The sequence below is a fragment of the Talpa europaea genome (assembly GCF_964194135.1).
Source record: "Talpa europaea genome assembly, chromosome: 7".
Lineage (NCBI taxonomy): Eukaryota > Metazoa > Chordata > Mammalia > Eulipotyphla > Talpidae > Talpa > Talpa europaea.
The window spans coordinates 118785988-118798510 of record NC_140074.1 but is presented as its reverse complement, the minus strand read 5'-3'; the positions used below and the strand labels follow the sequence as shown (position 1 = coordinate 118798510).

The 12523-nt window shown below is 41.2% G+C and overlaps 1 protein-coding gene across 1 annotated transcript in view; it reads left to right on the top strand.

The window, feature by feature from the left end:
• Positions 1–12523, top strand: part of IKZF3 (IKAROS family zinc finger 3) — a gene marked incomplete at both ends in the record, with an annotated part of 66599 nt that overhangs the window by 44994 nt on the left and 9082 nt on the right. The window contains 3 exon segments of the mRNA XM_084237978.1: positions 7540–7800; positions 8655–8822; positions 10757–10873. Coding sequence (XP_084094104.1) covers positions 7540–7800; positions 8655–8822; positions 10757–10873 — 546 coding nt within the window.

Below are 12523 nucleotides of genomic sequence, written 5' to 3'. Positions count from 1 at the left end.
GTTGATAGGCAATGAGACAAAGAATAATGTCATTAATAAAATCATTCCTTTGCAACAAACTTTCTTGGTGTTTTCATGCTAATGCTCTTAAATTTGAAGTGACTTGGACCTCCCCGGTGGTGCAGCGGTTGAGTGCTGAGTTGCGAAGCTGCCCGCGGCCTCTGCGGCGCCGGTTCGATCCCAGGCTGCTCCCCGGCCACTGGAGGAGGGTCCCACATGGCGCGCAGACCTCTCCTGCTGCCCGCTGCTCCCCTCAGCAGTGTACTTCGTCGGTCTGCCTGCTCTGCTCCCCGCTCTGGCTTTGGTGAATTCTCTCACCCTCCCGCGCTTCTGGCTGTACCCAGTGCATGTATAAACAAAACAAACAAACAAACAAACAAACAAATAAAACATGCCTTTATTAAAAAAAAAAATTTGAAGTGACTTGATTTACTAGTTGTCAGTTCAGGTTCTTAAGGGACAATTTAAAAGTTTAGAATAGTATGTTTTCATGAAAACTTAAACCAAGTCAAATATTATCCAAACTGATAGGCTATCTCTTATTTCACTGTGGTTAATATAGCAATATTTTATCTCTTATTAGTCTTATTTTTCTCCATTTTTTTCCTAATTTTCAAAAAAATGTTTTAAAGATTACAAGATGTCTGTAATTTTAATTCTTAAAAGAAGAGAAAAAAAGAAAACATAATCGGGCCTATAAACCAGTGGCTGGAAGTTTAGTTTTCATTGGTGCTTTGAATTTTTACTAGTTAGCAAATACTGATATTTGTCCTTATATTTTAGTTTTCAAATTATCATTGACTTATTTTTCCCTCCTCACTATACGCATAAACATGTAAATTAGAAAATGAAAATGACCCACAATTTCAATTTTCTTGTTCATAATACGGGAGGCCACGGCAGGAAAGAAGTATAGACATTAATTTTATCAGGAAAACTGCTCTAGTTAATCTATTTGTGCTACATTTGGGTGATAGCAACAAACTCTGTAGACTAAATACCTACAATACATATATCTCCCATTTTGCTCTTTAGTGCTTGAAGCTTCTAAATCCTATTAACAGCTGTCAAAACCTGGTAAACTATTTAGATGCTTTCACAATTTGTTTAATTGGATAGTTAGAAAATGGCATGCTAGAAAAGCCCACCCCCCTTTCTTTTAGCCTGGCTGAACATCTGTAGCATTAGGGCCTCATTATCTCTGAATTGGCATAGCAAATCAGTGGCATCATTAAAATGCCACATTAAGATGATTAAGCTTCTTTGTTATCCAGTTGACTTTTGCGTGTGCTGAGGATTTCATGGTTATGACCCCCAATCCTTGTAAAACACTTAAACAACATCACCCTTTGTGTCTTCCCTGTCTAACAACCCCTGTCTTCCCATAATATCTCTAGCAAACTTAAGGCTATTACAGCTAACTTTGCTCTTCTTTGAGTTGGATTCTGAGATCTTAGAGCTCAGGGTGGAAATTCAGAACCCCCTTTTAACTGGGAAATTCCTACTCACATGCTGTCCAAGACTTTTAAGTTGTCTGTTCTGTTTGCCATCTTTGATAGGTCTTCTCTCCAACTGAGCATTTTATGTGCCTGTAAAAACAAACTGAGGCACAGTTGGCTGAGACTGCTATTGCCCCTAAAGGATTTAGATGTTGGATCCTTTCCAAGACCCATTGTTTTTGCAATGTCTCAGGTGAAACCAAAAATGTCTACTCTGGAGTGCAAGCCTTTCATGTGATAACCATCACCCCAGGAAATGAAACCATGTGCATCAGCCCCAGTGAGCCAAGCCTTTGTTCTCCCCAGCCTACAAAATTCTCTCTGGGGGGTGTGTGTGTTAGTGTGTGTCATCTTCCTAAGAGGCCTCCAGAACATAGACAGAGAGGGGAGCAATTGCACCCTAGAGTCGCTCCTTTAGAAAGAAGTTTAGCTTAATCTAATTTTCAGTGGGTTAGATTCAATTTAGACATTTCCCCCCTGCTCCCCTGGGAATGTTTAGCAATTACCTTTATCATCAATTTGTGGTTCGGTATATTCTCTTCTCCACAAGTTCAATTATAAAAATTTATTCATGAAGTCTTTTAACATTTTTTATTATGAAATAGATCATACATACAAAAGGCAAATATAATTACATATATAGTTTAAAGAATAATAACAAAACAAGCATCCATGGACACACCACCTGGCTTAAGAAATAACATACTGCCAGTGTCTATGAAGATTCTTACTATGAAAAGATTCTTCAGTGGCAATTTAAGTTGCATGTCCAAGAAGCCTGACACATCATAAGAGATTGGAATTTATAAAACTAAAATGGGGGTGGTGGTTATTCACATTACAAAAGGCTTATTCATTTACAAGAGACTTCAGGATACTGTGGGGCAGGTCCTCAGGTATATTCAGATCTGTAAGTGTAGCCAGATCTTTAAGACTTTCTGCTTTTATTAACAGCTCAGGTGTTGGCCATCACTGACAACTGAAAATCAGTGAAAAATGAAGATCAGCATCTCTGAATGTATAATATAAATCAGTGGGACAACATTATTGGTTTTATATGTAACATTTTATGAACATATCAACCCTAGGAAGGTAGAGATTAATGACATCATACTAAATAGAAAGTAGAATGAGGTAAATATGAGAGCACAGAAACAGAATTGTTTTCTAGTTAGAGTATCTAGGGTATCAAGGAAGACTGCATGGAAAAAAATGGCATTTAGCGGCAGCTAGAAGTTTAAATAGAATGTTGATATGGGGGAAGGGTATTTTAGATGTGGGAAAGACTAGAGAAGAGGTTTGGAAAACCCATTAGAGGTTTGCTGCCGTGCTTCTCAAACTTTAACATGCATTAGAATTCTTGAGGTCTTGTTAAAATGCAAATTCTAATCCAGTAGATCTGGGTGAGTCCTGAGAACCTACATTTCTAGTGAATATCCAGGGGATACTGGAACTGCTGATACAAGGACCTCGCTTTCAGTGGCAAGGTTCTAGTCTCGAGAGAAGGATGATTCAAGGAGATTAGTGAGAAATGAGACTACCAGGCAGCCTCGGGGTAGGTTCTGGAAAGGCCCTTGTATACCTCAGTATGGAGTCTGGACTTTATGAAAGTTCAATGAAATCATTGAAAATTTCTGAACGAGATGATTCATCTGACAATAAGATATAAAATAGTGGTCATGAACTTAGGCTAGCTAGGAGCTAATGCAGTGGTGTACTCATACACTGGATATGTACTTTATGCGAAGCTCTGTGTCAAGCTTGCAGTTCTGTAACTCTGCTGTGCATAAGATTTACTAGAGAGCATGTTTCTAATGCATTTTTCTATCCCCATTCTCAGATGAGTAGATCTATGGTGAGAATCCCATAATTTCTTTTTTTAAACCATGCAATCTCTGGTCTTACAGATACAAGCTAAGAGGGTCATGAGGGATGCTAAGTTAAAACAACAAACAAACAAGACAACAAAAAGCATTTTAGCTTATGGAAATAATAAAAGCCAGAATGCTTAGAATATTTGTTGTTTAAAAGATATCTGAGTAGTCAAAACCAGCATTACAAATATTGGGGCCAGTTGCTGAAAGGCCTTTTAAATTCTTGGTTCTGAGTTTAGACTTAATTTTGTGGGTAGTAGAGAATGTTTAAGGATTTCGACAGGGCTATGATAGGCCAGAGCTAGAGTTCATGAAGAACTCTAGCATACGGGACGAGGTGAGAAGGAGAGAGAGATGGGGACAGTGGGGTGGCTATGGCAGGAAAACATGGGGAGGGAGGCTGGTCAGGGTCTGGGAATTAGAATAATATCAATAGGTGTGCAAAACAGTGGGGAGGAGAAACAGATTGGAGATGGGGGCCTGGAAATAGAGCCAATGGAGATTAAATGCATGGCACAAGTAAGAGGAAGGAAAGATGCACTGTGAAAAGTCTAGCCTGAGTAAGTGAGAAGATACCTAGCAGGCCTTTGGGAGCAGGAGACTGAAGAAGAGATTACCTGAGATACATGTATATAGGGACTAATCATAAAAAATCCAGGTTGAAGCTTTAAGAATGGACAAAATTGCCATAGGGGAGGAGGTGAAGAGGAAAGAAGAATAAAAGAGGGTTAAGGACAATATTTAGGAAGCAGAGGGAGGAAAAGGAGTTAGAAGCAATGCAAAAGGGAAGGGATAAAGTACAGTTTTATTGAAGAACTTGGAATCTAGAAGGACAAGGAATGGTGGTCAGTTGTGTCAAGGGCTACAGAGAAGTTGGGAAAACTGGCATGAAAAGGCCACTTGATTTAGAAATTGGGAGATTTTTTATGCCCTCCAGAGGAGTAGATTCAGTGACTTACAGAAGCAGAAGCCAGAGGGCCCAGTTTAGAGGATTTTATAGCAGTTTGGAGAATGTACAGGCAGTAAGCATATATTCCTTTTGTAGGAAGTCTAGAAAGGAATGTTGAGAGAGCGTGAGTTTGGTGAGCTGAGGGGCCAAACTAAATGCAAAGGGAATGGAAAAGAAAGTTGGCACCTAGAGAGTCCAAGGGCATGGAATCCTTGGAGATGAAACAGAAAGGGACCCCAGTCTCCAGACTTGAAGACTGGAAGGAGGAAGGTGCCTTTGATAAGTAGAAAGAAATAATAAATCAGAGGCAAGTGTGGGGGCAGAGATAACAAGACTGATTTTAGACATGTTGAGTTATTTTCCGAGGCTACAGAGTAGGGTGACCCCCTTACCTCTGCTCCAGTAAGTCTTCCCCCAAGGGAAGGAGTGAATCTCGCCACTAGAGCAACTGGTGTCTGTCCTGGTGGTTTTGGTAAACAGTATGAGGAAGGAGGCTGGCGCTAAACCAAATAATCTCAGGAGTCTTGTTTGTATCTCAGATTCTCTTGTGTCCTAGTTGTCAACTCTGTTTCCTTTCACTTGGTAAGCCATAAGGAGTTGTTGATCTTCAGTCATCACACCAAGATGACCTCCCTGGGCCTCCCTGGTGGTGCAGTGGGTTGGAGGCTGCGCTGTGAAGCTGTCCGCAGCCTCTGCAGTGCCAGTTCAATCCCCGCCGGCCGCGGAGCAACCCACATGGTGTGGCAGACCTCTCCTGCCTCGCCCGCTGCTCCCCTCAGCAGTGTATTTCAGTCAGTCTGACTGTTCTGTTCCCCACTCTGTCTCTGGTGTATCCTCTCAACCCTGCCGCACATCTGGCCTGTACCCTGGTTCTTGTATAAATAAAATAAATATTAAAAAAAAAAAGAGACCTTTTATCAAACACTGGTGAGGCTCAAAGGCAAAACAATAGCTATGCCAGGAACTCTTTTGGTTCAGTAACTTAGGAACTTCCCTAACACCTTTTTCTTGTGACAGTTATGCTTTCCCTTAAGACCTTGGATCTCCAACATGGTGTTCCTTGTTCTGTGGTTAAGTCCTAAAGGAATAAAGCCAACGATTTACCCTGCGCCAGGTCAGTGTGGGCTTGAGTTCTAGGTGAGGCCCATCAAAGCCAAAAGCCTGAAAGCAGAAACAGCTCCCTTGTGTCCTGTGTTTTCAGAAAAACCCAACACATTGATCTTACTAAGTTTTAATTGTTGCTGACCACAGAATGGCCCAGATCTGTTCATATTAACATTTTATAACCCAAATGAAAAGGATCCTTTTTTGCTGGCCCTTTCTATCTGCTGTTTTTGGTTTTCAGCAGCTGAAGTTTTCCGTTGAGGTTCTTTTAAACGCCTACATGCAAACTGAAGAGCACTCAAGCTTTGGTGGGATATCACCCACAGCTGGAGTGATGGAGGGAGGGAGGAGGGGACAAGCCTCAGGTGCATCCTTCACTTAAGGAAAAAAAAAAAGATTAAAGAAACAAAAATCACTTAAGCAAACAAATTCTATCTGAAAACAGGCCAGACCAGTCCGGAGAAAAAAAGGGAATGAAACTCTTTCCAAGTAGGAAATGGGTTGCTATTTACGTATATCTCAGATGCATGGGATGGGCACCTGGGCCTCGTCCTACAGCCCTGTCTTTTCTAATCAAGGAGTGAAAGGTTCTGAACCATGAACCCTGGTGAGAAGCTGGGGACAAACTGCAGCAATGACCCCTCTTTGGTGGTTAGGCCCTGTCTTGCTCTGTTAAGCAAACACAGTTAATATAGATGAAAGGTAATCTTGATAGAAGTGAAAATTGAAACTGGAGATGAAGGTAGCAAGCCAGACACAGCTGCAGTTGTACTTCCTCCTATGTGGGAACAGGAGCTGCACTCACTTGTGTTTTTTGGAAGGGGTGTCGTTTTTTAAAATATCTTTTCTTCAGAGTGTTTTGATTTTTAACGTCGACACCATGATGGGGGAGGGAGTGTGGAACATGTTAGTAAGAAGCCTCTGAGACTTCACGTGTCTGGTGTGTGAGGTCAATCAAATGCAAGTTCAATGTTCTGATCACGCTAATGGGCTGTAACATTGGACTAATCACCAAATTATCTGTTTCCGGGATTTCCTTACCTGAACAAGAGGGTTGGATTAGGTGATCTCTGAATTCACGTACAACTCTAAAATTCCACTGATTTGTGATTCCTGATGGGGAGGCACGGCTTCCAATTTCTAAGAACCAAGGTTTGAGAAAGCAGGTAGGCAGGACATATTATATATGGAAACCTCCTTAGATGTGTTTGTTGTTACTACATCTGGCCAATATTTAGGTTTTATTAGTGTCAGTACATAAATGTGCCTTCTCCTTTGCTCACGTTCTTCAGCTTGAGACTGTTGGCTGGTCAATCTCCTCTCGTGGGCCAGCCCTCCTCTCCTAAGTCCTGTGCTTCTAGGAGACCGAAGCCCCAAGAGTTTCACCCTCCCTAGCTGGGGTGTAGGTGCTCTCTCCCCTAGCTCAGGTGGAGCTGCATGAAAGAAACTCCTTGGAAGGTTATGTTGAAGAATTACTTCTCCTTTTATCTTTCTCAACAGTATTTCACTAGTATTGCCAGCTTCCTCTCCATTTAGTGTTGTCTCTTTATCAGTTCCAAAAGAGATAGGGAGATAAGACTCAGCAGTTCAAATACATGGAAGAGGAAGAGGCAGAGCACCACTGAAAATCAGAAAAACCGTATTAACTACTCAACTTTCAACCTTGCTAGCATAAATTGGATGCATTGGAAGGATTAAGACAGTATTTTCTCCTTGAAACCAAAGAGCACATCACATCATCTTGCCTTTTAACTGCAGCCACCAAAAAAAAAAAAAGGTACTAGATATGAGAAACTTTCTTCTCTCCCAGAGCTGGAGAAGAGTTGCTCAAAATGTTTTTCTTCATGGTTGCTTTGAGCAGTCATAGCTAAAATCTGTTATCTAAATTTCTGGATGGCCTAAAATGCTCTAATCTATTCGTGTGTGTTTTCCCCTGACTGTGGTTCTGAATTCAAATAATGAGTGATCATCCTAGTCATTTTTGTGTTGTAGATGTTCAATGTTATGTTAGCCTCATTTGGTACTTAATTGTCAGTTGTGGGTCTCTGCTCTTTGCTGCTTTGATAGCTCCAAACACAATCATTGTTCATTTCTTGCATTTTCCTCCCTGCAGATAATTCAATGAAAGTGAAAGATGAATACAATGAAAGGGATGAAAATGTTTTAAAGCCAGAGCCCATGGGAAATGCAGAAGAGCCTGACATTCCTTACAGCTATTCAAGAGAATATAATGAATATGAAAACATTAAGTTGGAGAGACATGTTGTCTCATATGATAGTAGCAGGCCAACCAGCGGAAAGATGAACTGCGATGTGTGTGGATTATCCTGCATTAGCTTCAATGTCTTAATGGTTCATAAGCGGAGCCATACTGGTAAATAGCCCCCTTTATCCCTTCTTCGGGAATCTGTCCTAGTGCAGTCATGTGTGAAACGAAGTGGTAGAATTTGGGACGACTTTTGATTACTTTCATAGATTTCGGCTATAATTCTGATGTATCTCTCCCTCTCTGCATTCCCATTTACCCAGTGATTCTTTAAAATTTCTACTCCACTGTGCATTTGGCAAACCTACCGCAAATGCTGTGAACAAAAAGACTTAGAGGGCATGGTGTTCTTGGTCAGGCAAATGCTTCTTTTTGTTAATATGTGTAAGTTGCATTCCGTGATTTGCTTCTTAGGTAAATTTCATATATTACTTTAAAAAACATTTTTAATAAGTAATCTTATTGTATTGGGTTCAGATTTGATAGATGAAAAGATTTCATTTGTATGTCCAGTTTTTAAAAAACTATCTTCAGAAGATAAGCAGGCAGTCGATGGAAATGCAGACAAATGACAACTGAGCCTAGTAGATTCCATCTGATATCTGATGTGAAGACTGAAAAACATTTTTGGCTCTCAATACTTTATTTGGACTTGGGTCTGAGACTCTTTTCAGATTGAGATTATATTCAAAAGGAAGGCTAAGTAACGTAGGAACTTACGTGTAGAAAGCACATCTAAAGCTACTCTTCAAGACAAGATGATACCTAGCACAGCCGTGCTCCGGTGCTTTTGCTCTTGCAGAGGGAGTGAGTCTCAGGCTTGCCTTGATCTACAGCTCCCACCTGATCCCCCTGTGAACAGAGACTGTCTAAAAGATGAGCTTTGCCATAGGCGTCTAATCTGTGCATATGCCTCTCTGCATGTCGGGTGATCAGACATCTCCTTTTTGTCCTTTTTAAAGGTGAACGCCCATTCCAGTGTAATCAGTGTGGGGCATCTTTTACTCAGAAAGGTAACCTCCTCCGCCACATTAAACTGCACACAGGGGAAAAACCTTTTAAGTGTCACCTCTGCAGCTACGCATGCCAGAGAAGAGATGCACTCACAGGTCATCTTAGGACACATTCTGGTAAGTGAGAGCAAGGAACATTCCATGTCTAGTAAATGTGTGTCCCCCAGAGCCCACTGCAGAAACTGCAAAGAGTTAAGCACGAGGGTTTTAATCTGTCATTCCTGTTCTGAAGGGTTACAACAGCAGAGACCTCTAGGGCTAATTACACTTCCATTAAGGCATTAATTGCTCTCCGTCTGGCTCAATAAGGATGATCATCTCCTCACCATCCTTACTCCCCTAGAGAACAACACAGTCAGACAGGAAGAGCCTGCCCTATAAAAATGTCTGTTTAATTTTTGCCCAAAAAACCCCACAGCCATCAGTATTTTCTTAGGGTAAACTTTATTAAAAGATTATTTTCCTTAAAAAACACATATACACGTGTACATTTTCCATGACAAAGTCTGGATAAGCAAATGATGTGCAGTTTGTAAATTATCTAAAACTGTAAACTAGGTATGAAACATTATTTAGGGTTACGTTGGGTCTTACTGGGATGGGGAGTTGGGCCAATTCAGGCTAAATTACTTAAACCCAACTTTCCTCTCAATACGCCTATTCTCTGAAATATAGCAGCATTAAAAAAAAATCATAAAATCTACGTCTTGATGTTTTCACCTCCTTTTTTTGACCAAGCAAGATGATAATTTTTAAAAAAACATAATTTCCCTCCTAGAAAAATAAGACAGTTTACTTTCAAATTTGGGACTTTGTGTTCTTGATGTTATCTGACAAAATTTTAATTGAAGGGGAAAAAAAAGGTTGTTTTTAATGTCAATCCACATTCACCGTTTTGACTAAAACCCAACTCTAAACCCTATAACAGGTGAAAATTGAGGGACTAAGCATTACACAAGTCCCAACAAAACCCACCATGAGAGTCTTAAGTGGCAAAGAAAGGTTTTAGTTCACTGTTCAGAGTCGTGACTGAAGGCTAAATTAAAATAGTTCACTTTTGTTGCCTTTTTCAAGTAGGATCCAACAGCAGTAGTTATTTTAAGACAGATTCTAGAAGACCCCAACTCAGACGTACATCTAACAGATTTAGCCTTAGGAAACCTCCATTTCTTAATTTGGGATTCCACAAGCATCTTTTAGTGCTTGAAGCCCCAAAGGTTCTGTTTCAAACAGAGCAAGAGGATTGGAAAATAAAAATCTCAGTCCCTAAAACTCTGGCAAGTTCATAGGGCACATTTCATCAACACATCAGAAAGACCAGCCCTGCTCACAGGGTTGATGTTATCACTTACATATTTTAAGCAAAAAAGCATTTGGAGGAGTTGGGAGGATAAAGACAGCCTGAATTGTAGGGATGAACTATTGAGGAGATTTATCTTAGATATTAAGATGAAATCATTTTTGCAATTCATCTTTATTTCTGTTACTCAAAAATATTCACAATTAGATCAGTTTTTATTGCTTTAGCCCAGATTTTGCTATAGCCACTTGGAAGTGGTAAGCCAAATTTATCCAAACATGTCAATCGTCTACAAAGGCCATCGCTTCTAGTTAAATAGTTTACTCCCACAAACTGCAGCGCTCTTCACTTAGAGCCTGGTGGATGTCACAAAATAAGGGATTTCTGCCGATTTCCTTCTTAAACCACAGTTTACCTCCTTGAAGAATAAAAAGGGCCTCTCTTTTCCCAAAAAAACCAAAGTGGATCTGGAGCTCAAAGCTATGCTCAGCAATAATCGCTAAATCCAAACCCTTTCGTTTGTGAAAGGAGGCTGTCCTTTTGGAAGAACACTCTCCCGAGGTCCTCAACTATGGGCCATATACCCTTTTCTCATTTTACTAAACTGCAAAGTAATGGGGATGGAAAAGTACCTGAATTCTCTGGCTCCTCTCAGCCTTCGCATTCCTTGTGGACAGTTTTCACGGAGTGCGGACACCTGTGTGCTGTAACCCCCGAGGGTCACCGAGTGTCCCTTGTGCTCTCCTTATAGTTGAGAAACCCTATAAATGTGAGTTTTGCGGAAGGAGTTACAAGCAGAGAAGTTCCCTGGAGGAGCACAAGGAGCGCTGCCGCACCTACCTTCAGAGCTCTGACCTGGGTGAGACTGGTGAGTCTATGCCACGCTCCTCCCCTGTATCTGTAGTGAGCAGGCGTCCTGGTGGTGGGGCAGAGCTGCAAACAAAGACAAGAAATCCTGCCCTTGTGGCATTTATATTTTAATGGGAAAAGACAGACCACAAAGTAAGTAACTTAGTATGTTATACTGAGCGCTGTTGAGAAAAATGAAGCAGATACTGGGAACTGAGCTGAGTCAGCGAAGACTTCAGCCACGTGACATTTTAACTTTGAAAGGGATAAGAAAGGATTGAAAGGGATAAGAAAAGAGCCCCAGAGATAACTAAGAAAGGGCAAGTGCAAAGGCCCTGGGGCTTGAGTCTGAAGAAGTAGAAATAGTCTTTGGGACTGGAGCAGAGTAATGGGACACCATGCCAAAATAGCAATGGGAAAACAGATCTTATCTGACTTTGTAGGCCCTGGTAAAGACTTTGACCTTCACTCAGAGTAAAATTAAAAATCATCAGGGTTTTGAACATGAGGTACATGTTCGAACTTCTCATAGGGAGAAAATCCCTCTACTTGCTATTGAGAATATATTGTATTTGGGGCAAGATTGGAAATTGGAGAGTCTGATTAGGAGGCCATTGCAATAATTCTAGCAAGAGAAAGATGTGTCCTGGTAGCCTAGGTAGGTGGTGAGAAGTGGCCTGATTATATATATATATATATATATATATATATATTTTTTTTTTTTTTTTAAGATTTATTTATACAAGCACTGGGTACAGTCAGAAGCGCGGGAGGGTGAGAGAATTCACCAGAGTCAGAGCGGGGAGCAGATCAGGCAGACCGACAAAGTACACTGCAGAAAGGAGCAGCAGGCGCAGCAGGAGAGGTCTGCGCGTCATGCGGAACCCTTGCCGGTGGCCAGAGATCAAACTGGCGCTGCAGAGGCTGCGGGTAGCTTCACAGCCCAGCGCTCAACTGCTGCGCCACTGGGGAGGCCCTATATATATATTTTAAAGGTAGAGCCAATGTGATTTCCTAGCAGACTGATGTAGGGTGTGATGAAGAATGCAGTTGACTTTAACTGAAGTGGCAAAGATAGCAGGTGGAGAGGTGGGCAGGGCAGAACTGAGCAGGTTCTCCAATGACGTGGTTTCATTCAGGTCGTTTTGTTGTGAAGCTGATGAGAAAACATCAGTTCCTGGGTAGGCCTCTGTCTGTATGCAGTTTGCATGTCTTCCCCATACCAGCCTGGGTTTTCTCTAAGTACTTTTCTTCCTATGCCCTAAAGATGGGCATATTAGGTTCATTGGTGTGTCTCACTTACGCCAGCCGGAATATGTGGGTGCAAGGGTGCCCTGTGATGGAGGGACATCTTGTCCACACTTGGGTCCTGCCTCATGTCCTGAGTAGCTGGGATAGGTTCCTGCCACCCATGACTCTGAACTGGCATAAGCAGGTTGGAAAATGAATGAATGAATTTTTCTTAAAGTCTCAGTTTTCAAGAACCTATCAACATGTTAGTTGAAAACTTACCGTATAAGAGTTTTCTTTGCAAAATGCCCAAATCATATACTTGTCTGTTCACATGATTCATTGTGATGCTTTCATTTGGCTTTGGTAACTTCATATTTTATTCAGTGTTTTGGGTTACATGCTTAGTGGCGATTGATTGAACGAGGTGTCTTTCCAT